The 26,213-nt window shown below is 44.6% G+C and overlaps 2 protein-coding genes across 2 annotated transcripts in view; one reads left to right on the forward strand and one right to left on the reverse strand.

The window, feature by feature from the left end:
• LOC306740121 (NACHT, LRR and PYD domains-containing protein 3-like) lies at window positions 1–25,172 on the reverse strand (the record flags this gene model as incomplete). Its single annotated transcript, XM_079222230.1, has 13 exons — window positions 1–919; window positions 1,328–1,479; window positions 2,037–2,214; window positions 2,764–2,937; window positions 3,451–3,624; window positions 4,250–4,423; window positions 4,954–5,127; window positions 10,579–10,752; window positions 11,234–11,407; window positions 12,191–12,367; window positions 12,468–14,250; window positions 14,396–14,678; window positions 25,092–25,172. The coding sequence occupies 13 exons, from the start codon at window positions 25,170–25,172 to the stop codon at window positions 907–909; spliced, it is 3,711 nt and encodes a 1,236-aa protein (XP_079078356.1). The 3' UTR covers window positions 1–906.
• The window catches only part of LOC306739986 (ras-related protein Rab-14-like), an 8,876-nt gene continuing 7,059 nt past the window's right edge, over window positions 24,397–26,213 (forward strand). Inside the window, exon 1 of the mRNA XM_079222087.1 lies at window positions 24,397–24,496. The gene's annotated coding sequence lies outside the window, so the exon portion shown is untranslated. The remainder of the gene's footprint in view (window positions 24,497–26,213) is intronic.

The following is a 26,213-nucleotide window of genomic DNA, read 5'->3' on the forward strand; positions in this document are numbered from 1 at the left end:
TGTACAAAACACAAAGCACTTTTATTTGTTTTAAAATAAAAAGAAGAATACAAGTGGACAATGTGAAAAGCAAAGAAGAGAGAGACTTATTTCTCAGGGTCCAGTCTGGTCTTCCTGGTGGATCATCAGGCAGGAAGTCTCCTAAACAGTTACCATGGTTACAGCATCTGCACTCACAACCTGTTTCCTCCGCTGACAAAGATCAGACCACAGGATGTTAAACTAAGATCATCTCTTAATCATCTTTCCATTCGTGCTGATCAAAGCAGATATGACATCACATTGATACATGACTGAAATCACTAAAACATAATCATCATTGAATAAACAGTCAGTAATAATACAAATCAAAGAAGTAAAATCATGACTTCTAAATGGCTTTGAGCTCCTTAACAGGTGATGAATCAATAGAAACTCATTGAGGAGAATAAAGCTTCAATGCATGGAGACGATATCTGAACTAGAACTAAAACAAGCCCAGTCTGTTTCACAGCGCCGGGGTTACAACTGAAAGAATAACCCTCAAATATTGCCATTCATCATTAGCATACATGCAACACATGAATCTAGCAGAAACAACTTGCATTGTGGGACGTTAATTACAGCGCCACCATGTGGCCGATTGGAGTCATATTTCTTGAGAAGCACATGAACATCATTTCCAGCTCTCAGGAGTTCAAGCTGACAACAAAGAAGAACCCAACAAGAAGCAGCAGGAGAGTTTAAAGGTCCTCTGGCCTAAATAAGAGAGGATCTGTTGTTACATGAGGCCCAAAGTCTGTCTGAGAGAGGGTCAGCCTTTAGTCTGTTAACGTCTTCTGCTGGGTGGGAGACAAACCAAGTCCAGCTGGAGGTGGAGGACCAGTCTCCAGTCTCCTGATGCTCTCTGGATCACCAGGACTCATCTCACCTCTTCCATCTGATGAGAGAAGAAGAAGACAAGAGAAGAGATGGATCAGTGTCTGCGGTCGAATAGTCAAATAATGACCTCCTAACGTCTAACCCGAAGCACTTTTCCTTAACCTCTGTGGAAAACGTCACGGGGTCAAGGAAAGATGGGAAGGAGACTTCATGAGGAGTTAGGAGAAGACAACGCGGTGTTTAGAGGATCAGACTCAGGAGATGTTAGTGACGTCAGTCTGCAGCCAGCGGTGAAACTACAATGTTCAGGAGACGGACTACAAAAAGGGCAGCTCAGATACTTCGTCCGTCTTCTTACAGTGTGTTTCTCTCTCTCTCTCTCTCTCTCTCTCTCTCTCTCTCTCTCTCTCTCTCTCTCGTACAATCCTGCTGAATCCAGCATGGACTGACTCAACCCTCTACTGACCTCAGAGTCTCCAGTCTACAGTCAGGACTCTCCAGAAAACCACTCAGCAGCTTCACTCCTGAATCCTTCAGCTTGTTGTTACTCAGATCCAGATCTCTCAGACTGGAGGGGTTTGACTTCAGAGCTGATCCCAGAGAAGAACAGCCTTCCTCTGTGATGTCACAGCATGACAGACTGCAAACACACAAAACAACACACAGAGTTTAGTATAAGATACACAATGAATCATTATTTTCATCATAAACTCGAGTGGCTTTCATTTTGGTTTCATCTTCTTTTGTAAACATCAATTATTATATATATATATATATATATATATATATATATATATTATATTCATCAAGCAAAATATATATATATAATATGCATCAAGTATAATGTATATATATAATATTCATTAAGTAAAATAAATATATAATATTCATTAAGTATAATATATATATATATATATATATATATATAGTATTCATCAAGTATAATATATATATAATATTCATCAAGTAAAATAAATATATAATATTCATTAAGTATAATATATATATATATATATATAGTATCCATCAAGTATAATATATATATATAATATTCATCAAGTATAATATATATAATATTCACTCTGGGCCCCTGACACTCAGAGCATGTACCACTTGATGATCAATACAGTTATTGATTAAACATGAAGGTGCTACACTAGCAGCAGACAGTGAACCCACCTCAGAGTCTTCAGTCTACAGTCAGAACTCTCCAGAAAACCACTCAGCAGCTTCACTCCTGAATCCTGCAGCTTGTTGTAACTCAGATCCAGTTTTCTCAGACTGGAGGGGTTTGACTTCAGAGCTGATCCCAGAGAAGAACAGCCTTCCTCTGTGATGTCACACCGTGACAGACTGCAAACACACAAAACAACACACAGAGTTTATTATAAGATACACAATGAATCATTATTTTCATCATAAACTCGAGTGGCTTTCATTTTGGTTTCATCTTCTTTTGTAAACATCAATTATTATATATATATATATATATATATATATATATATATATATATTATATTCATCAAGCAAAATATATATATATAATATGCATCAAGTATAATGTATATATATAATATTCATTAAGTAAAATAAATATATAATATTCATTAAGTATAATATATATATATATATATATATATATAGTATTCATCAAGTATAATATATATATAATATTCATCAAGTAAAATAAATATATAATATTCATTAAGTATAATATATATATATATATATATATATATATAGTATCCATCAAGTATAATATATATACATAATATCCATCAAGTATAATATATATAATATTCACTCTGGGCCCCTGACACTCAGAACATGTACCACTTGATGATCAATACAGTTATTGATTAAACATGAAGGTGCTACACTAGCAGCAGACAGTGAACCCACCTCAGAGTCTCCAGTCTACAGTCAGAACTCTCCAGAAAACCACTCAGCAGCTTCACTCCTGAATCCTTCAGCTTGTTGTGACTCAGATCCAGTTTTCTCAGACTGGAGGGGTTTGACTTCAGAGCTGATCCCAGAGAAGAACAGCCTTCCTCTGTGATCTTACAGTCTGACAGACTGCAGACACACAAAACAACACACAGAGTTTATTATAAGATACACAATGAATCATTATTTTCATCATAAACTCGAGTGGCTTTCATTTTGGTTTCATCTTCTTTTGTAAACATCAATTATTATATATATATATATATATATATATATATATATATATATTATATTCATCAAGCAAAATATATATATATATATATATAATATGCATCAAGTATAATGTATATATATAATATTCATCAAGTAAAATAAATATATATAATATTCATTAAGTATAATATATATATATATATATATATATATATATATATATATATATATATATATATATATATATATATATAGTATCCATCAAGTATAATATATATATATAATATTCATCAAGTATAATATATATAATATTCACTCTGGGCCCCTGACACTCAGAGCATGTACCACTTGATGATCAATACGTAGATAATCAATACAGTTATTGATTAAACATGAAGGTGCTACACTAGCAGCAGACAGTGAACCCACCTCAGAGTCTCCAGTCTACAGTCAGGACTCTCCAGAAAACCACTCAGCAGCTTCACTCCTGAATCCTGCAGCTTGTTGTAACTCAGATCCAGTTTTCTCAGACTGGAGGGGTTTGACTTCAGAGCTGATATCAGAGAAGAACAGCCTTCCTCTGTGATGTCACACCGTGACAGACTGTAAACACACAAAACAACACACAGAGTTTATTATAAGATACACAATGAATCATTATTTTCATCATGAACTTTAATGGCTTTCATTTTGGTTTCATCTTTTTTTGTAAACATCAATTATTATTATTATTATATATATATATATATATATATTATATTCATCAAGCAATATATATATATATAATATGCATCAAGTATAATGTATATATATAATATTCATTAAGTAAAATAAATATATAATATTCATTAAGTATAATATATATATATATATATATATAGTATTCATCAAGTATAATATATATATAATATTCATCAAGTAAAATAAATATATAATATTCATTAAGTATAATATATATATATATATATATAGTATTCATCAAGTATAATATATATATATATATATAATATTCATCAAGTAAAATAAATATATAATATTCATTAAGTATAATATATATATATAGTATCCATCAAGTATAATATATATATATATACATAATATCCATCAAGTATAATATATATAATATTCACTTTGGGCCCCTGACACTCAGAACATGTACCACTTGATGATCAATACAGTTATTGATTAAACATGAAGGTGCTACACTAGCAGCAGACAGTGAACCCACCTCAGAGTCTCCAGTCTACAGTCAGGACTCTCCAGAAAACCACTCAGCAGCTTCACTCCTGAATCCTGCAGCTTGTTGTAACTCAGATCCAGTTTTCTCAGACTGGAGGGGTTTGACTTCAGAGCTGATCCCAGAGAAGAACAGCCTTCCTCTGTGATCTTACACCATGACAGACTGCAAACACACAAAACAACACACAGAGTTTATTATAAGATACACAATGAATCATTATTTTCATCATGAACTTTAATGGCTTTCATTTTGGTTTCATCTTCTTTTGTAAACATCAATTATTATTATTATTATATATATATATATATATATATTATATTCATCAAGCAAAATATATATATACATATATAATATGCATCAAGTATAATGTATATATATAATATTCATCAAGTAAAATAAATATATATAATATTCATCAAGTAAAATAAATATATATAATATTCATTAAGTATAATATATATATATATATATATATATATATATATATATATATATATATATATATATATATATATATATATATATATATATAGTATCCATCAAGTATAATATATATACATAATATCCATCAAGTATAATATATATAATATTCACTCTGGGCCCCTGACACTCAGAACATGTACCACTTGATGATCAATACAGTTATTGATTAAACATGAAGGTGCTACACTAGCAGCAGACAGTGAACCCACCTCAGAGTCTCCAGTCTACAGTCAGAACTCTCCAGAAAACCACTCAGCAGCTTCACTCCTGAATCCTTCAGCTTGTTGTGACTCAGATCCAGTTCTCTCAGACTGGAGGGGTTTGACTTCAGAGCTGATCCCAGAGAAGAACAGCCTTCCTCTGTGATGTCACACCATGACAGACTGCAGACACACAAAACAACACACAGAGTTTATTATAAGATACACAATGAATCATTATTTTCATCATAAACTTTAATGGCTTTCATTCTGGTTTCATCTTTTTTTGTAAACATCAATTATTATTATTATTATATATATATATATATATATATATATATATATATATTATATTCATCAAGCAAAATATATATATATAATATGCATCAAGTATAATGTATATATATAATATTCATTAAGTAAAATAAATATATAATATTCATTAAGTATAATATATATATATATATATAGTATTCATCAAGTATAATATATATATAATATTCATCAAGTAAAATAAATATATAATATTCATTAAGTATAATATATATATATATATATATATATATATATATATATATATATATATATATATATATATATATATATATATATAGTATCCATCAAGTATAATATATATACATAATATCCATCAAGTATAATATATATAATATTCACTCTGGGCCCCTGACACTCAGAACATGTACCACTTGATGATCAATACAGTTATTGATTAAACATGAAGGTGCTACACTAGCAGCAGACAGTGAACCCACCTCAGAGTCTTCAGTCTACAGTCAGGACTCTCCAGAAAACCACTCAGCAGCTTCACTCCTGAATCCTTCAGGTAGTTGTGACTCAGATCCAGTTTTCTCAGACTGGAGGGGTTTGACTTCAGAGCTGATCCCAGAGAAGAACAGCCTTCCTCTGTGATGTCACAGTCTGACAGACTGCAGACACACAAAACAACACACAGAGTTTACTATAAGATACACAATGAATCATTATTTTCATCATGAACTTGAGTGGCTTTCATTTTGGTTTCATCTTCTTTTGTAAACAGACATTCAGTTAAAATCATGTCCCTGTAAACACATTTAAATCCTGATTCCAGTGAAATGAGTTCTTCCAGTGCAGTGGAAGCTCTAACAAACTAAAAGAGGACTTAAAGCGTCCTGGAAAAAAGTATCAAAATGATTATGTTCTTAAATTACTTGGTTCTTTTGGTGTGATTAAATTACTTATTTTTTTCCTTATGAACATTGAGTCACTCAAGTAAAATATAAATATAATATTCGGACGCAATCTGCAAAAGTTTGACCTCTCTCAGACAAGTCAGACTATCTGGAGTCCAGACGCCATGACACTGTGGTGATGGCATTACAGAGTCTGGGAAAGAAAAGGGGAGAAAACTCTTCAGTGAAAAACTACAAGTGATCATCTGACAATAGAGTTGGATGGGACCCGTCGGGTTGGAAAGCAGATTCCATCTGCTCATAGGCCCCGCCCCCTTGTGGCTGCAGGATTAACTCTCTGTTTAAAGCTAAACATCTGAAGGGCTGAGGCATCTTCATCAACGAGGAATCCCTGAATCCATCCGCCAAAGAAGAACAGAACTCCTCCCAGCAATGAAGAGAGAGAGAGAGAGAGAGAGAGGTGACAGAGAGAGTGAGAGAGAAAGAGAAAGACTTGACTTTTACAAAACCTTTATTTGACACTTATTTACACACTGATTTATGACTTTTTTTCCCTTTTCCTCCAAAAGTCGTTCCTATGACGACAAAAAACTAAACCAGGAAGTAAACAATAAGGCTTCATATGAAACCGTGAAGCACGGCCTCCTCATGTCCGTCCCGCGCTGCACAGCGTGTCGTCCAGCGCTGACGCTCTGCTCTGCTCCAGGACCCCTGGGACGTCCCACAGCAGGCAGGCGGCTCGGTACCGTGTAGGCCGGCCCTCCTCTCCTCTGCCGGTCTCTGCAGCGTCCTCCTCCTCCTCCTCCTCTTCCTTTTCCCCCTCCTCCTCCTCCTCCTCTTCCTTTTCCCCCTCCTCCTCCTCCTCCTCTTCCTTTTCCCCCTCCTCCTCCTCTTCCTCTTCCTTTTCCCCCTCCTCCTCCTCTTCCTCTTCCTTTTCCCCCTCCTCCTCCTCTTCCTCTTCCTCTTCCTCCTCCTCCTCTCCGTCTCTCGGTCCTCCAGGTCCTCCGCCGGCTGGACTCCAGCTCTCCTCCTGGCCCCGCTCACTTCCTGGTCCCACAGATCCTCCTCATGACCTCACTCTCCTCTAGCAGCTCGTCGAGGATCCTCACTATGAGCTTCTTCACTCTGAAGCGCTCCAGCGTAGTGAAGCCTTCACTCCCTTGTTTGCGGAGGATATTTTTAGCAGATACTCTCAACCCGTCCTTATCAGAGAAGTAGTCCTCTAGCTTTATCTTCCTCATTCCCTTCGTGTCTTTGAGAAACGTTCTAATCCGTCCCAGACCGTATTCCTTTACGCCCTCATCCTCATCCTCATCCTCATCCTCATCCTCACCCTCATCCTCATCCTCGGAGCCAGAGGTGAGACAACTGTCAGAGAACTCACTGGACTCGCCCTCCTCTCTGTTTCTCCCGATATCCCTGGGGTCCCTTGGTCCCTTCTTGGCCTGCGAGCTCCCAGCGCCCCCCACTCTTCCTCTTGAGCTGACGGGCTTTAAACCCTTCCTCCTCTTCCTCCATGTCGGCCTCGTTTCCTTCCTCTGCACTCACCACCTGCCTACTGCTGGCCTTCACCTGTCCTCCAGCAGTCGCCTGCTTGTCCTGCCCAACACCCACCTCCTCCTGCTGGACCCCGTCCTCCTGCTGGACCCCGTCCTCCTGCTGGACGTCTCCCTCCCCCTCCTGACTCTCCACCACCCCCTCCTGACCCACCTTCTGGACCCCACCTGTCCCCTCCTGTGCAGCCTGGTCGTTCTGGGGGTCTCTGCCCTCCGGCTCCTGCTCTGCAGCCCTCGGCTCCCCCTCAGGAGCTCCTGCAGCGCCCTCACCTGCTCTCCTCTCAGGACGCGCTCTGGCCAGGTGCCCTGAGCTCCTGCACACAAAACACTTCGACCCTGAGGTCGCAAACATAATGTAGTCAAAGTCATCGACCCTGATCCTGACCACGTGGTCGAGGTCTCTGCTGTGGTCATTTAAAACCATGAGCACCTGCCTCCTGTGTGACACCACGTGTTTTAATAATGGCGACTTGAACCCAGAGGAAACCTTCCTCACCTGGGACATAATCTTGCCATACTTCACCAGTTCCCTCACCAGCGCCTCGTCCCTGATAAACGGCGGCACGTTGGACACCGTGACCCGGACCGCCGGCGCGGAGAGCGGCATGACGGCCACGGACTCACCGTTCACCTGCACCCCGCCGCCACCTGCACCCCGCTGCCACCATGCTGGCTTTCGCCACGCTGTCCAGGAACAGCACCACCCCTCCGCTCATGCGGGCAGCGGAGACCACGCTGCCGTGCCCCACCACCCGGCCCACGGCCAGCCTCACCCCTCTACGGAGCAGGGGAAGCCCTCCATCTTCACCCCGTGTCTGCGCGTCAGTCCATGCTGCGTGCCGCGCCGCCCGGCGTGAGCCGAGCAGCCGCAAACAAGCAACCACGAACCCAATAAACCCCACGTACACACAAAACACACAACACCTACAACCCCACCGTGACACTACACACTATATTAACCACCTTAGCTACTAAATACTATATAAATCACTTCCAACTCACACACTCAGCTCTCAGCTCTCCACCGCCATGCTTCCTCTCAGAGAGAGAGAGAGTCTAGTATCTTTATTACTCAATCAATTTAATTTACAGTTTATCACAAACTTACAACAAAAATAAATAGTAAAAAAAAAAGAAAACAAGAAGCACCAATCGCAAGTTCAGAACCAGAGCATTGTCTCTGACTGCACACAGAATGTCCTTCAGAGCCCAAATGTCCACAAAGAAATCTGAGTTTGTTGTCCGTCTCAAAAAACAGCTTTGACCCTGAGCCGAGCGATCAGCACGGCCCCCATGTGCAACCCTCCACTGGGTCACCTGTCCTTCTGTCTACCGGGGGTCTGTCGACCGGGGGTCTGTCTACCGGGGGTCTGTCTACAGGGGGTCTGTCTACAAGGGGTCTGTCTACAAGGGGTCTGTCTACAAGGGGTCTGTCTACAGGGGGTCTGTCTACAAGGGGTCTGTCTACAAGGGGTCTGTCTACCGGGGGTCTGTCTACAGGGGGTCTGTCTACAAGGGGTCTGTCTACAGGGGGTCTGTCTACAAGGGGTCTGTCTACAAGGGGTCTGTCTACAAGGGGTCTGTCTACAGGGGGTCTGTCTACAAGGGGTCTGTCTACAAGGGGTCTGTCTACCGGGGATCTGTCTACAGGGGGTCTGTCTACAAGGGGTCTGTCTACAGGGGGTCTGTCTACAAGGGGTCTGTCTACAAGGGGTCTGTCTACAAGGGGTCTGTCTACAGGGGGTCTGTCTACAAGGGGGTCTGTACAGGGACCAACAGCCCCCTGGAGAGGATCCCCTGCCAAAACCCTCAGTCCACCTCGACACCCTCACCTCTGCCAGAGAACGCAAGTTAGAGGGCTTCCCAACCCGGTACGCTGCTTTCCTCTCCAGAACATTAGGGTCCCTCAACTGGGCCGTCCTCAGCGACAGCAGGATGTCCTCCTCATCCTCACGCTGTCCCACAGCAGGACAGACAGTCCTCCTCAGCAGCACACAGGCAGCATCAGTCCACGGCAGGCCCAAACCGTACAGCAGTCTTTGAGCCATCTGCAGTCTGAAGGCTTTGGTGCGTGAAGCGATGAGACCAGGTCCTGCCCTCCTGGACCGGCAGGTGCAGCACCGCAGCTCTCAGCCAGTGAAGCCCGGACCAGAAGGAGTCTATTCTGCTTCATGATAACTGCAATGACCACTTTCCTCTCCTGGTCACTCCCACCATTCATATTTAAAGAACTGACCCTCACCTTGTGCATTGGAAAATTGAAAAGAGCAGTGACAGAGATAACCAACAGCAACAGACAAACTAAGTGCAGCACATCCATCACAGACAACCCTAAAATTGCAACAACTCAATCACACAGTGAACAATGAATGAAAAGAGAATAACAAGTTTGAGAAAAATCACCAAACATTTAGCGCCGCGCACGACGCTCTCCACCACCACAACCTCTCATAGAGAGAGAGAGAGAGAGAGAGAGAGAGAGAGAGAGAGAGAGAGAGAGAGAGAGAGAGAGAGAGAGAGAGAGAGAGAAATGAGTCATAATTGCTAGGAAGACTTCTTATATTCAGATGAAAAGTAGAGAATGTTTTCCGTGGCAGAGAAACACATAAATCATTAAATGAGTTTCATCATAAAAACTACAGAGGTTAGAAACATCAAGTGATGGAAATAAGAGTCACTAAAGGTGTGAAGGTCTGACCTTCCAGATCAGTTGTGTTGCAGACCATAGAGTCTGTAAAGAATCAAGTATCCAGATAAAACTACATCTAAACTTCATGCATTCCTGTGTTGGAGACTGAGGAGCCGGACACATTTATTTGTTGATGATCAATACAGTTATTGATTAAACATGAAGGTGCTACACTAGCAGCAGACAGTGAACCCACCTCAGAGTCTCCAGTCTACAGTCAGGACTCTCCAGAAAACCACTCAGCAGCTTCACTCCTGAATCCTTCAGCTTGTTGTGACTCAGATCCAGTTCTCTCAGACTGGAGGGGTTTGACTTCAGAGCTGATCCCAGAGAAGAACAGCCTTCCTCTGTGATGTCACACCATGACAGACTGCAAACACACAAAACAACACACAGAGTTTATTATAAGATACACAATGAATCATTATTTTCATCATGAACTTTAATGGCTTTCATTTTGGTTTCATCTTCTTTTGTAAACATCAATTATTATTATTATTATATATATATATATATATATTATATTCATCAAGCAAAATATATATATATAATATGCATCAAGTAAAATAAATATATATAATATTCATCAAGTAAAATAAATATATATAATATTCATTAAGTATAATATATATATATATATATATATATATATATATATATATATATATATATATATATATATATATATATAGTATCCATCAAGTATAATATATATACATAATATCCATCAAGTATAATATATATAATATTCACTCTGGGCCCCTGACACTCAGAACATGTACCACTTGATGATCAATACAGTTATTGATTAAACATGAAGGTGCTACACTAGCAGCAGACAGTGAACCCACCTCAGAGTCTCCAGTCTACAGTCAGGACTCTCCAGAAAACCACTCAGCAGCTTCACTCCTGAATCCTTCAGCTTGTTGTAACTCAGATCCAGTTCTCTCAGACTGGAGGGGTTTGACTTCAGAGCTGATCCCAGAGAAGAACAGCCTTCCTCTGTGATGTCACACCATGACAGACTGCAAACACACAAAACAACACACAGAGTTTATTATAAGATACACAATGAATCATTATTTTCATCATGAACTTGAGTGGCTTTCATTTTGGTTTCATCTTCTTTTGTAAACATCAATTATTATATATATATATATATATATATATATATATATATATTATATTCATCAAGCAAAATATATATATATATAATATGCATCAAGTAAAATGTATATATATAATATTCATCAAGTAAAATAAATATATATAGTATTCATTAAGTATAATATATATATATATATATATATATATATAGTACTCATCAAGTATAATATATATATATATATAATATTAATCAAGTAAAATAAATATATAATATTCATTAAGTATAATATATATATATATATTATACTTAATATATAAACATCAATTATTATATTATATATACATTTAGTTAAAATCATGTCCCTGTAAACACATTTAAATCCTGATTCCAGTGAAATGAGTTCTTCGTGCAGTGGAAGCTCTAACAAACTAAAAGAGGACTTAAAGCGTCCTGGTTCCCTGAAAGCAGGAGGGCCAAAGGATGTTCATGTTGGTTGGACAAGACCTCCAACACTTTGATCCCCAGCAGGATAGTGACCAGTTCAGTATTCAGTTCTCAGCATTATGTCCAAAAGCATATCAAGAGACACCAGTAGACATTGTTCTCCCACAGCAACATGTTGGGAACACCAGCATGAACTCAGTAGATCAGACACTTAGACCACTTTGTCATCTTTTGAAGTAAATGACCTGATCCTGACCTGAGAGTCTCCAGTGTACAGTGTGGACTCTCCAGTCCAGCAGAGAGAAGCTTCACTCCTGAGTCCTGCAGGCTGTAGTTGTTACTCAGGTCCAGCTGTTTCAGACTAGAGGACTGGGAGCTGAGGACTGAGGCCAGAGCTTCACAGCTTCTCTTTGAGAGTTTACAGTGTCTCATTCTAGGGTAGGAACAGAAATTTGATTTAACAAAATGTTTAATTAAAGTGAAATATCAAACACATTTAGTAATGTTAATATATCCATAATGTGTCCACCTACAGAGCTTTGTTGGAGGCTTTGACCACTGGCAGCAGCCTCAGAAGAGCCTCCTCTGAACCAGAGTATTTATCCAGGTCAAACACCTCCAGATCTTCTCCTGATGACAGTAAGATGAAGACCAGAGCTGACCACTGAGCAGGAGACAGTTTATCTGTGGAGAGACGTCCTGAACTCAGGGACTGTTGGATCTCCTCCACTAGAGAACCATCATTCAGTTCATTCAGACAGTGGAACAGATTGATGCTTTTCTCTGGAGACACATCCTCACTGATCTTCTTCTTGATGTACTGGACTGTTTCCTGATTGGTCTGTGAGCTACTTCCTGTCTGTGTCAGCAGACCTCGTAGGAGAGTCTGATTGGTCTCCAGTGAAAGACCCAGGAGGAAGCGGAGGAACAAGTCCAGGTGTCCATTAGGACTCTGTAAGGCCTTGTCCACAGCACTCTGGTAGAGATGTCTTGGTTTAGGTTTGTCTCTAAAGACTTTAGACCACCATGTTGCTTCTGCCATCAGGTTGACACCAGACTTGATGAAGGTCAGATGGACATGAAGAGCAGCCAGAAACTCCTGAACACTCAGATGGACGAAGAAGAAAACCTTCTCCTTGTACAGTTGTTTCACCTTTCTAAAGATCTGTGTGAACACTCCTGAGTACACTGAGGCTGCTTTGGGATCGATGCCACAACCTGTCAGGTCGGATTCATAGAAGATCAGGTTCCCTTTCTGCAGCTGATCAAAAGCCAGTTTTCCCAGAGACTCGATCATCTTCATGTTCTCTGGACTCCAGTGTGGATCTGTCTCAGCTCCTCTATCATACTTGACCTTCCTCACTTTGGCCTGAACCACCAGGAAGTGGATGTACATCTCAGTCAGGGTCTTGGGCAGCTGTCCTCCCTCTGTGGTCTTCAACACGTCCTCCAGAACTGTAGCAGTGATCCAGCAGAAGACTGGGATGTGGCACATGATGTGGAGGCTTCGTGAGGTCTTGATGTGGGGGATGATCCTGCTGGCCTGCTCCTCATCTCTGAACCTCTTCCTGAAGTACTCCTCCTTCTGTGGGTCAGTGAACCCTCTGACCTCTGTCACCAAGCCAACACAGTCAGGAGGGATCTGATTGGCTGCTGCAGGTCGTGTGGTTATCCAGAGGCGAGCAGAGGGAAGCAGTTTCCCCCTGATGAGGTTTGTCAGCAGTACATCCACTGAGGTGGACTCTGTGACATCAGTCAGGATCTTATTCTTGTGGAAGAGAGGAAGTCGACACTCATCCAGACCGTCAAAGATGAACAGAACCGGGAACTCTTTAAAACTGCAGATTCCTGCTTCTTTGGTTTCAGTGAAGAAGTGATGAACAAGTTCCACCAAGCTGAACTTCTCCTCTTTCAGCCCATTCAGCTCTCTGAAAGGTAATGGAAACATGAACTGGATGTCCTGGTTGGCTTTGTCTTCAGCCCAGTCCAGAGTGAACTTCTGTGTTAAGACTGTTTTCCCGATGCCAGCCACTCCCTTTGTCATCACTGTTCTGATTGGTTCCTCTCCTCCAGGTGAGGCTTTAAAGAGGTCTTCTTGTCTGATGGTGGTTTCTGGTCTGTGTGGTTTCCTGGATGCTGTTTCAATCTGTGTGACCTCATGTTCATCATTGACCTCTGCAGTCCCTGTGATGTAGATCTCTGTGTAGATCTGGTTCAGGAGGGCTTGGTTTCCTTCTTCAGGGATCCCCTCAGACACACACTGGAACTTCTTCTTCAGGTTAGATTTGAGTTCACGCTGGCACTCACTAAGAATCTCTGCAAGAATAAAACAAAGATTAAAATCAATGAGAAGTTGTTAGTGAATGAGAGTCATTTCTCTCAAGTTGAGACATTTCGTGCTTTGCTGATGTTTGTTGAAGTCTTTGTAATATGACACTTTGATCTTCATACCATGACTTACCTTCAGGTTCTGAAATGTTTTTTGGTAACTTCTCCACTAGACCATTCTGATTTATTTTCTTTAAAACTATCCGGATCACTTTAATCGTGTATATGCTGTAGTTCTTGACCATCTGATCCACTGTGTCCATCCGGTCTGCATCCTCCAGTCGACACTTTGGGATTGTTGTGAAGCCTTCTAGGTCCACCAGCTGCAGGGACCACTTGAATCTTTTAAACTCCTTGGCTTCTAAATCCTCCAAAGTTCTGAGGAAGACCTCAACAGGTTTCTCCATCTGCCCTCTCTGTCAAGATACACAATACATCGTTTTATGAATTTACAATTCTTACATTTTAAAATCCTGTAATGAAAGAATATGAATCATGCCGTACATATTTACTGTCAATCAGCCTCTTAAAGGAGACTATGTATGAGTGCTTGATTGCATAATGCACATGTGAGGATTAACTACAGGCCTGTGCATGTTTGCTGAGGTATAACAGGAGAATCATGAGATGACTAACATGCTGTGACTTATCTACAGTCTATTACATTCATTGTACAGGTGTTATATCATTGTCACAGTTACTACACCATCAGACACAGGCTAAATTCATCTAGGATGATTTGGTGAAACATGTTCATCAATCACATCCTTTTAGAATGATTTCTAACATACATGTTGTACCATTTTCTGAGCAGCAGGTTCTAAAAGTTTACAGTCAAAGAGTGTGAACCAGTCAAATAACCAGAAGATCACATGACCATGAAGAAGTAGAAGAAACACCTGAATGTCTCCTGTTGTCACCAACATACCATCAACCTGAAGGACTCGGGTCAAACACAAAGTCCAGCTGACATGAGGCCTGGAGACACTCTGATGTTGATCTGATCCTGGAGCAGTGTCCTCACAGACATGACTTTAAGCTCTTATACACACGGTGGATGTGATGTATTATTTTATGGAGAAACTTATCTAGTGATCAAATCTTTAGGTAAAGTGGATCAACCTCCATAACAACAGAAACTCAGTCATCAGGTCGTCTTTCATTACAACCCTGATGACTTTAGTCTTGTTATTGATCTCACCTGACTAGTAATACGGATTAGAACATGTTGAAATCTGCATCAATATCCACAGATACATGTTCATATGAATCTATATGATATCAATGGATCAGCAGTTTGCATCATGCTCAGTCCATTTAAATGATGTAGCTCAAACCATAGTGTAGCGTGAACGGTGGTCTTGCCGGGGAAAGAGGAGGGTAGGGGGGAGAGTAGGAAAGGCAAGACCTCACACCTAACCCGGTGGCACTCCGTCGGCTAATTATCCTAGTAATCCCGGAGGAAATAATAATCCTCATCCGATATTGGCATAACGCCTTCGGTCTTTTATCTCGCCCCGTGCTAAATCGTTAGGTTTTTGTGTTATTTTCAAACTAAGTTATAGGTTTTGTCGAGGGTGTTTTACAGCTTGCGCTCTAGGTCCCCTGCGGTAGGCTGTAACTCCTCTCAACCCTTGTCAAGCGAGTACGTATATCGTCTATACCTTCTCTCTACCTATTTTGACACCATCTCATCATTATGACAAACACTGCAAAAGTCTTCACCCAAAGACACTTACCTTAAGTCTCTTTGATAGATTCAGTCGTCACTTCTGTATCTCACGGTGGATGGACAGGGAAAGAGGGTTTAAATTGTTTTAAAGAACCAGAACCTCTGGTTTGGTTTCAGTCCCTTACGAATGGTAAGGCTGAGTTTTAATTCAAAGTTTATCTTAGATAAAATCAATTAAATTCAATCAAACAGTTTAAAAGTCACAAGTAACTAAGAGAAAGGGTTAAGTTTTTAGAGCTGGTGAATGAACACCTCTTCTCTCTTGTCTACTCCTGCACAGAATTGCCAGGCATCCCCCTCCTGATAGCAGAAGTTTCTTCCAGACTCTAAAGCTGGAGACCTGTCCCAACCCCTTAGGCTGGGACAGGTCCAATCTGATTTTTCTCCTTTTCTAGTAAAGAGGCATATTAATTAACTAAGAGAAAGGGTTAAGTTTAGAGCTGGTGAATAAACACCTCTTCTCTCTTCTGTACTCCTGCACAGAATTGCCAGGCACCCCCCTCCTGATAGCAAAAGTTTCTTCCAGACTCTAAAGCTGGAGACCTGTCCCAACCCCTTAGGCTGGGACAGGTCCAATCTGATTTTTCTCCTTTTCTAGTAAAGATGCATATTACGTAACTAAGAGAAACAGTTAAGTTTAGAGCTGGTGAGTGAACACCTCTTCTCTCTTGTCTACTCCTGCACAGAATTGCCAGGCACCCCCAAAAAAACATGCATTCCTACCCCTCTTTTATACACCAGAATACGTAAGTCATCCTGTCACCAGAGTTGGACAGGGGAGGTTTCTGTCACGGTTCAGCGCCACACTTTCTTTATGTTATTTTCATCCTGCCTGTCTGTATACTAACTGTCCTGTCATTCCAGATCCTGCCACTCACACCTGATTACCACTCATCACCGTCACCTGGCCTCACGCCCATCTCACCTGCAGCCCGTTCCCTCATTAACTCACTATTTAGGTCCCCTCACTTGCATGTGTCCTCTGCCAGATCGTCTTGTGTTTTGAACCTAGCTCTCCAGCCTTTCCTGTGTGTAACCTGTAGCTATCTGTTAAGTAAACGAATCATATTCCGTACCTCTGCCTTCCTGAGTTGTGCTTTTGGGTCCTTGGGTTATCGGGCCGTACATTACGATCTGGCCAATTATGGACCCAGCACAACCTTCTGCAGCAAGCCGGTTCGAGAGGATCGAGAATGCCCTCCAGCAGCACGAGGCGCAGATGGTCCGCTTCGCTGCGGAGACACGGCAGTCTGCAGCAGTCCAGGAGCAGGCTATGACGACGATGACCGCCCAGATGCTACAACTGACGACGGCCCTGAACCAGCTGGTAGCCGCTGCGCCGTCTCCTGCCTCTCCACGTCCGGCCTCTACACCTCCGGTCTCACCAGCGCCTGTGCCAACACACGAGCCTCGTGTGGGTACCCCGGAGCGCTACGCTGGAGAACCTGAGGGCTGCAACCCATACATCACGAACTGCTCCATCCTGTTCTCTCTGCAGCCCCACACCTTCGCCTCGGAGGAGGCTAAGGTAGCCTTCACCATCAACCACCTGACTGACAGAGCGCGACTGTGGGGTACCGCTGAATGGGAGAGACGCACGCCGGCCTGCTCTTCGTTCCTGTTTTCTGCAGAGCTTCGCAAGGTTTTCGGGGCAGTTTCCAAGGGCCCAGATCCAAGCGGGGGACTAGCGGAGCTGCGTCAGGGAGACCGGACTGTGGTAGATTATGCCTTGGAGTTTCGAACAAGAGCACGCCTTAGCGACTGGAACGAGGCAGCACAGTGCGAGGTGTTCTTGACTGGGCTAGCGGAGTATGTTAAAGATGAACTGATCTCCTTTGATTTGCCTGCCAGTTTGGATGGCTTAATAGAATTGTCTTCCCGAGTGGACAGACGCATCCAGGCAAGGCGACAGGAGCGACGCAAGGGGGAGAAAGATCGCCGCGCTTTCAACCAGCGTCGAGCTCCTCCGGCAGCCACCAGCTTCACCTTGGCCTCTCAACCAGTGGAGGTTGAACCCATGGAGGTAGGGCGCACCAGTCTCACCCGCGAGGAGCGGGAGCGCCGTCGCCGGGGAGGTCTTTGCCTCTACTGTGGCCAGGCTGGCCACTTTTGTATCCCATTAAATGTATGCCCAGTAAAAGACATGGCTCGCCCGTAACAGGGGAGGTACTGGTGAGCCGAACCACAAGACTCTCTCCCAACCAAAGACCCCTTATCCACGCTCAGCTGCTACTCGTGAACGGATCACAGACCCTAGCTACGTTCATTGACTCTGGTGCTGATGACAGCTTCATTGACGAGGACCTAGTCCGTCAGCTGGGTATGGAGCGGGTACCGCTGCCATGCCCTGTTCCTGCTAACGCTCTGGACGGCCACCTACTGGGGACAGTGACTCACCAGACCGCACCAGTTCGTATGCTCCTGTCGGGTAACCACCTGGAGACCATTCGGTTTCTTATCCTGCGGTCACCCCAGCATCCACTAATCCTGGGACACCCCTGGCTCCGTCGCCATAACCCCCACATCGACTGGGCCACAGGGGCCATCAGGGAGTGGAGTGCATCATGCCATCTGATCTGCCTGAAACAAGCTGCTGCAGTTCCGCAGTCAGCTTGCCCCAGCTCAGCGTCGGATCTGTCAGGAGTGCCTACGGAGTACCATGACTTTCGGGAGGTATTCAGTAAGGTCCAGGCCGCATCCCTGCCCCCACATCGTCCCTACGACTGCTGCATTAACCTGCAACCAGGCACCACCCCCCCCAGGGGCCGTACTCTACTCCTTATCGGCACCTGAGAGAGAGGCCATGGAGGCGTACATCAGTTCCTCCCTAGCTGCTGGGATCATCCGTCCCTCTTCTTCACCGGCAGGTGCGGGGTTCTTCTTCGTAGGGAAGAAGGACAAGTCACTGAGGCCATGCATTGACTACAGGGGCCTCAATGACATTACCATCAAGAACCGCTACCCACTCCCACTCATCTCTTCTGCCTTTGAGTTGCTGCGAGGGGCTACCATCTTCACCAAGTTAGACCTACGTAACGCCTATCATTTGGTCCGGATCCGAGAGGGGGATGAGTGGAAGACAGCTTTCAACACCCCCACTGGACATTATGAGTACCTGGTGATGCCCTTCGGTCTGACTAATGCCCCAGCCGTCTTCCAGGCACTGGTGAACGATGTGCTGAGAGACATGCTAAACAAGCAGGTATTTGTCTACCTTGATGACATTCTCATTTTCTCGAGGTCCCGAGAGGAGCACATCCACCATGTTCAATCGGTCCTCCAACGCCTCCTGAGGAATTCCCTGTTTGTGAAGGCAGAGAAGTGCGAGTTTCACGTCTCTTCTGTCTCCTTTCTGGGCTACATCGTGGGACAGGGGATCGTGCAGATGGACCCTGCCAAGGTGTCAGTGGTGACGTCCTGGCCCATCCCTGACTCGCGTAAGCAGCTGCAACGATTCCTGGGATTCGCCAATTTCTATCGGCGGTTTATCCGCAGCTATAGCACCGTGGCTGCCCCACTCACGGCACTTACCTCATCTAAAGTGCAGTTTCGGTGGTCACCTTCGGCTGAGGAGGCCTTCCAGAACCTGAAGGCCCGGTTTACGTCGGCCCCCCATCCTGCAAGTCCCCGACCCAGAGAGACAGTTCGTGGTGGAGGTGGACGCCTCCGATGTAGGGGTGGGGGCCATCCTGTCCCAGCGGTCTGCCAGCGACCAGAAGCTCCACCCATGCGCCTTCTTTTCCAGGCGGCTCTCACCGGCAGAGAGCAACTATGACGTGGGGAACCGAGAGCTGCTTGCCGTTAAGCTGGCCCTTGAGGAGTGGCGTCACTGGCTTGAGGGGACCAGTCTGCCATTTCTGTGTTGGACTGATCACAAGAACCTCGAGTACATTCAGTCCGCTAGGAGACTGAACTCTCGGCAAGCCAGATGGTCTCTGTTTTTTACCCGGTTTAACTTTTCCCTCTGTTACCGGCCCGAAACCCGTAACGTCAAGCCGGACGCCCTGTCACGTCAGTTTGTGGACAAGGGGGATTCCACCCCTTGCACTGACAAGATCCTGTCTGCCCCTGTTCTGGTTGCCTCTATCACCTGGGAGGTAGAGGAGCGAGTCAAGGCTGCCCTGGAGGCCCAGCCCGGGCCGAGCTCCTGTCCCCCTGACCGCCTGTTCGTTCCCCAGACCCTGAGGTCCGAGGTCCTCCAGTGGGCGCATAGCTCCAAGCTCACGTGCCATCCTGGGAGCCAGCGTACTAAGGATGCTTTGCAGCAGAGGTTCTGGTGGGCTACTCTGGAGAAGGACACCCGGGAATTCGTCAACGCCTGCCCTGTCTGCAACCGGCACAAACCTTCCCACCAGGCTCCCGCTGGTTTCCTGCAACCTCTGTCTGTGCCGCATCGGCCCTGGTCTCACATCTCCCTGGACTTTGTGACCGGTCTCCCGCTGTCCAACAAGCATACCACCATCCTAACGGTGGTAGATCGGTTCAGCAAGATGGCCCACTTTGTCCCCCTGCCCAAGCTCCCCTCGGCCAAGGAGACTGCTGAGCTGGTTCTGCTGCATGTCTTCCGGCTTCACGGGCTTCCCACGGATGTAGTCTCCGACCGGGGTCCTCAGTTCACGTCAGTCTTCTGGAGGGAGTTCTGCACGCTAATCGGGGCCACAGCCAGCCTGTCATCGGGATTCCACCCACAGTCTAATGGCCAGACGGAGCGCAAGAACCAGGAGATGGAGACAGCTCTACGGTGCTTGGTCTCCGAAACTCCAGCATCCTGGTCCCAGCAGCTCCTGTGGGTGGAGTATGCTCACAACACCTTGACCAGCTCTGCCACTGGAATGTTCCTTGGTCCCGTTCCAGTGTGCCTACGGGTTTCAACCTCCATTGTTCTCGGCCTTGGAGAAGGAGGTTTCCTGCCCCTCGGTCCAGGCTTTCATCCGCCGCTGCCACCGTACCTGGGCCAAGGCCAGAGTTGCGCTCCTCAGCTCAGCCAACCGGTACTCCGCAGCGGCCAACCGGCGCCGCTCCAAGGCTCCCACCTACCAGGTTGGTCAGAAGGTGTGGCTGTCGACCAGGGACCTACCCTTGCGAGTGGAGGCAAAGAAGTTGGCACCCAGGTTCATCGGACCATTCGAGGTCCTGAAGGTCATCAATCCTGCAGCGGTGAGGCTCAAGCTGCCCCGGGCCATGCGGGTCCATCCGTCATTCCACATCTCCAGAGTCAAGCCGGTTCGGGAGTGTCCACTGGTCCCTGCAGTACAGCCTCCACCGCCACCGCGGTTCATCGATGGAGGTCTTACCTACACGGTGCGTCGCTTACTTCGTTCCCGCCGTCGTGGGAGAGGGTTACAATACCTGGTAGACTGGGAGGGCTACGGCCCAGAGGAGAGATGCTGGGTCCCGGCCCGACACATTCTGGATGCCCCTCTCATAAGAGAGTTTCACTGCAGCCACCCTGACCAGCCCTCCAAGGGGCCTGTGCCCACGGGGGCTACCCAGCCGAACTCTGCTCCCTCTCTTCCGTCGGCAGAGTCAGACATCGAGGAGGAGCCGTCCTCCGACCAGGACAATCCACCCGCCGATGAGGAGAGGGCGGAGATGTCGGAGGAGTATTAGTCCTCCCTCAGATCTTCTTCGTGGCGATGGCTTTGGGACGTCAGGAGCCGTCCCTTAGAGGGGGGATTCTGTCACGGTTCAGCGCCACACTTTCTTTATGTTATTTTCATCCTGCCTGTCTGTATACTAACTGTCCTGTCATTCCAGATCCTGCCACTCACACCTGATTACCACTCATCACCGTCACCTGGCCTCACGCCCATCTCACCTGCAGCCCGTTCCCTCATTAGCTCACTATTTAGGTCCCCTCACTTGCATGTGTCCTCTGCCAGATCGTCTTGTGTTTTGAACCTAGCTCTCCAGCCTTTCCTGTGTGTAACCTGTAGTTATCTGTTAAGTAAACGAATCATATTCCGTACCTCTGCCTTCCTGAGTTGTGCTTTTGGGTCCTTGGGTTATCGGGCCGTTACAGTTTCACTACCTTATTTGGTAATACTGCCGATGCATGCTCTTTAACAAAGGAGAGAACATTTAACACATCTCATTCAAAAAGAGAATATAACATAGCAACTTATAGCGTCCTATGAATTTTATGTGGTCTAATCACAAACTATAATGAAAATAAAAACCAAACAGTATATATATATTCAAATAGTTATATAGAAAAAGAAAATGATTATACGGTTATAATAGTTAGACCTTTTTACTTTCATATTTTTCCTCGGACACTCAACAATAGTTCACAGATTCCCTCAGAGGGCTTTACCGCCTGCTGCAGCGCTCAAAGAGTTAAAGTGTTTGATGCACTCTCAATGTTCACATCTGATTATTTACTGTTATTACAACAAATATGGAAGAATTCAAGATGAGACGTAAAACACTGAATTAAAAAGTACAGAAGTCCACGGTGGGCTATGGGGCCGTACTCTACTACAGTGGCACCCAACCTTTTTTGAGCCACGGACCGGTTTTGTGTCAGACAATATTTTCACGGACCGGCCTTCACGGTGTAGACGAAAAATATGACGTAATAAATATGACGTAATAGGACCAGCATAAAGACAATTATAAAGTGCATAAAAATACAACTCACCGCTACGCTGCATTAGTGGAGCCTGAGCTTGTTCCTCTGCTACGAGCCGGTCCGTCTCGGGGAGACGGGAGGAAAAGACCGAGCCCCGACGTGTGTTTATGTCTACTGACTCTACTCCGTACCTTAAACCTTTATGTCACTCTGTCACTTCAGTAAAACCCGTTTCACAAAGACAGGGTGTTGGAATGGAGGCAGGGTCTCAGATCTCAGGAACTCTGCCTCGATTTCAATCCAGAACACAGAGTTGTAACGGACTTCTAAGTTTCACTTTTGGGGTAACGTAAGGAACCTCCTGACATGTGTCAAGAGGTTACGCTTGAGGCTACGCACAGACGGATGTATCCGGTCTTTTTTCAAAATAAAATATATTTCCGACTTTTTTTGTTTTTTACCCGGCCGGGGTGGGGGGGGCGCTCGGAGGGGGGTCTCGCCCGGGGCGTAATTACATGTAGAACCGCCACTGTATATATATATATATATATATATATATATAATTAACTGAGACTCTCAGCGTTACTGTTCCAATTCAAAAGTCCGCTTCTCGCCAAGAACGGTGAAAATGCCCGGATGTGACTTGATCCGCCCATTTTACCCAGGATGCATCAGAGCAGACTTGAGCGTACTTGAGAGAGCCAATATCCCAGAATGCATTTCGGACCAGCAAACGGGGAACAATGGCGGATGAGAAAACTCATAACTGAAAGTTGACGTTCTCTGAATAAAACCGTTGTTGAGTCACAACATGTAGTTTTAGGATGTTTTCAGACGAGAAGTTAGTAGTTTAAGCATCAACTCTGTGGTCGCTTTCTCAAGAATCGGCCGACTTAAAAAGATACGCCGACGGGTCGAGGTCCTGCTCGCGGACCGTGAGCCCCGCAGCACCGGGCCGTCAGCGCGCTGCTGCCCGCCGACAGCAGCCTGATCCCGGCTGGACTTTTTGAAATGATCCGCTGGCTCCGACGTCTCCGTATCGATTAAACATGAGATATAATTCTGTTTCGAGGATTTAACAAGCAATCATTATTATTTATTCAGTCACATTAAATCAGTTTGACTGAGGGAAAGGTTAAGGTTTATAACTTAAGATTTAATTTAACTTTTACTTATTACTTTTGACCGAATTGTTTGCAATTATATGTATATCTATATAAGTATATATATATATAAGTATATATATATATAATACATATTCATAAACATATAATATTTACAATGATATGTGTATCTATACAAATATATAAGTATATATAAAACACATTTATAAACATTATATCTACATTTATGTGTATATAAGTATTTATATAAAATACATATTTACAAACACAATATATATACAATGAGATGTGTATCTGTGAGTGTATATATATATATATATATATATATATATATATATACACACAATGATATGTGTATGTCTGTGAAACCAGTACAAAAGTCATATTTTGTTTGACTGTAAAAATACTTTGCAGTGAAGAATCAGAGTAACCATGACAACAACAGCTGGAGTGGTGACGTCATCAAGTCAGCTGCTGTTCCAATTGCAGAAAGACCGTCCTGCGTTCTCCTGTCTTTGAGAGTCTGGACTCCAAGTCCAGACTCCAAAAGTTCACAAGTCCGTACTTGTGTACTTGGGGATTGAGAAACGGCCTCAGTCGTCAGTCTGTGTGCTGTTCCCCTCTCATCCGCCGGAGGGCGGCAGAGATCCCCAAGTCTCGCGGTGTTTTCCGTGTTTATCGCAGCAGAAGAAGAATCGCGGAAGAGGGGAACGGCTTCCTGACGGCTAACCAGCTAACACCGATAACTACCGTCTACTCGGCCGTTTAATCAGGTTCTCCGGTTAGATAGAACCCGGACTGAAGGTAAAACTAAGGCGGGGTTGATTCTTCCAGCATGTCTGCCTCGTTGTTACACTATTGTGGAGATAAAAGCGGCTGTTAGCCGTTCAGCCTGTTAGCAAGGCGTTGACAGCACTGCAGCTGTTAGCCGGTTAGCTGCAGAGCTAAGCTAAGCTAGCACAGAGGGAGAGGAGTGTGTGATGGAGGAAGTCAGCTGATGGTGTTAAGTGCTTCTGCTGAAGATGCGCGCGCTCACTGCGCGAGACTGTCACGGAGGTTAACGGCTCGTGCTGCTAGCTACGCTGTGTGTTAGCTTAGCTGTGTGTTAGCTTCGCTAGCTGCTGCCTGTTTGTTCAGTTAAACGGTTTCTGTTTTTGTCACATTAGACCACATCAGACCAGGACCAGATCAGGAACCACCATACCTATACTGGTCACATCTGGACGAGATTGTCTCAGAAGCCAGATAATTATAATTAGAACACAATTTAAGATTTGTGAGATTTTAGTGTTTTCTTTCACAGCTAGTCCACATTGGTCTCAGAAAATGCTTTAAAAGCCATATTACTGGTTTACAGTGTTCCCCAACGTGGTCTGGTCCGGGTCCTAAAGGGTCTCACCATGGTGGTCTTTGGTCTGGTCCTGGTCCTAAAGGGTCTCACCATGGTGGTCTTTGGTCTGGTCCTAAAGGGTCTCACCATGGTGGTCTTTGGTCTGGTCCTGGTCCTACGTGGTCTGACCGGGTCCTAAAGAGTCTCACCATGGTGGTCTTTGGTCTGGTCCTAAAGAGTCTCACCATGGTGGTCTTTGGTCTGGTCCTAAAGAGTCTCACCATGGTGGTCTTTGGTCTGGTCCTAAAGAGTCTCACCATGGTGGTCTTTGGTCTGGTCCTAAAGAGTCTCACCATGGTGGTCTTTGGTCTGGTCCTGGTCCTAAAGGGTCTCACCATGGTGGTCCTTGGTCTGGTCCTGGTCCTAAAGGGTCTCACCATGGTGGTCCTTGGTCTGGTCCTGGTCCTAAAGGGTCTCACCATGGTGGTCTTTGGTCTGGTCCTAAAGGGTCTCCCCATGGTGGTCTTTGGTCTGGTCCTAAAGAGTCTCACCATGGTGGTCCTTGGTCTGGTCCTGGTCCTAAAGGGTCTCACCATGGTGGTCTTTGGTCTGGTCCTGGTCCTACGTGGTCTGACCGGGTCCTAAAGAGTCTCACCATGGTGGTCTTTGGTCTGGTCCGGGTCCTAAAGGGTCTCACCATGGTGGTCCTTGGTCTGGTCCTAAAGAGTGTCACCATGGTGGTCTTTGGTATGGTCCTAAAGAGTGTCACCATGGTGGTCTTTGGTCTGGTCCTAAAGAGTCTCACCATGGTGGTCTTTGGTCTGGTCCGGGTCCTAAAGGGTCTCACCATGGTGGTCTTTGGTCTGGTCCGGGTCCTAAAGGGTCTCACCATGGTGGTCCTTGGTCTGGTCCTAAAGAGTCTCACCATGGTGGTCTTTGGTCTGGTCCTAAAGAGTCTCACCATGGTGGTCTTTGCTCTGGTCCTAAAGAGTCTCACCATGGTGGTCTTTGCTCTGGTCCTAAAGAGTCTCACCATGGTGGTCTTTGGTCTGGTCCGGGTCCTAAAGGGTCTCACCATGGTGGTCTTTGGTCTGGTCCTAAAGAGTCTCACCATGGTGGTCTTTGGTCTGGTCCGGGTCCTAAAGGGTCTCACCATGGTGGTCTTTGGTCTGGTCCTAAAGAGTCTCACCA

The sequence above is a fragment of the Taurulus bubalis genome, assembly GCF_910589615.1.
Source record: "Taurulus bubalis genome assembly, chromosome: 8".
Classification (NCBI taxonomy): domain Eukaryota; kingdom Metazoa; phylum Chordata; class Actinopteri; order Perciformes; family Cottidae; genus Taurulus; species Taurulus bubalis.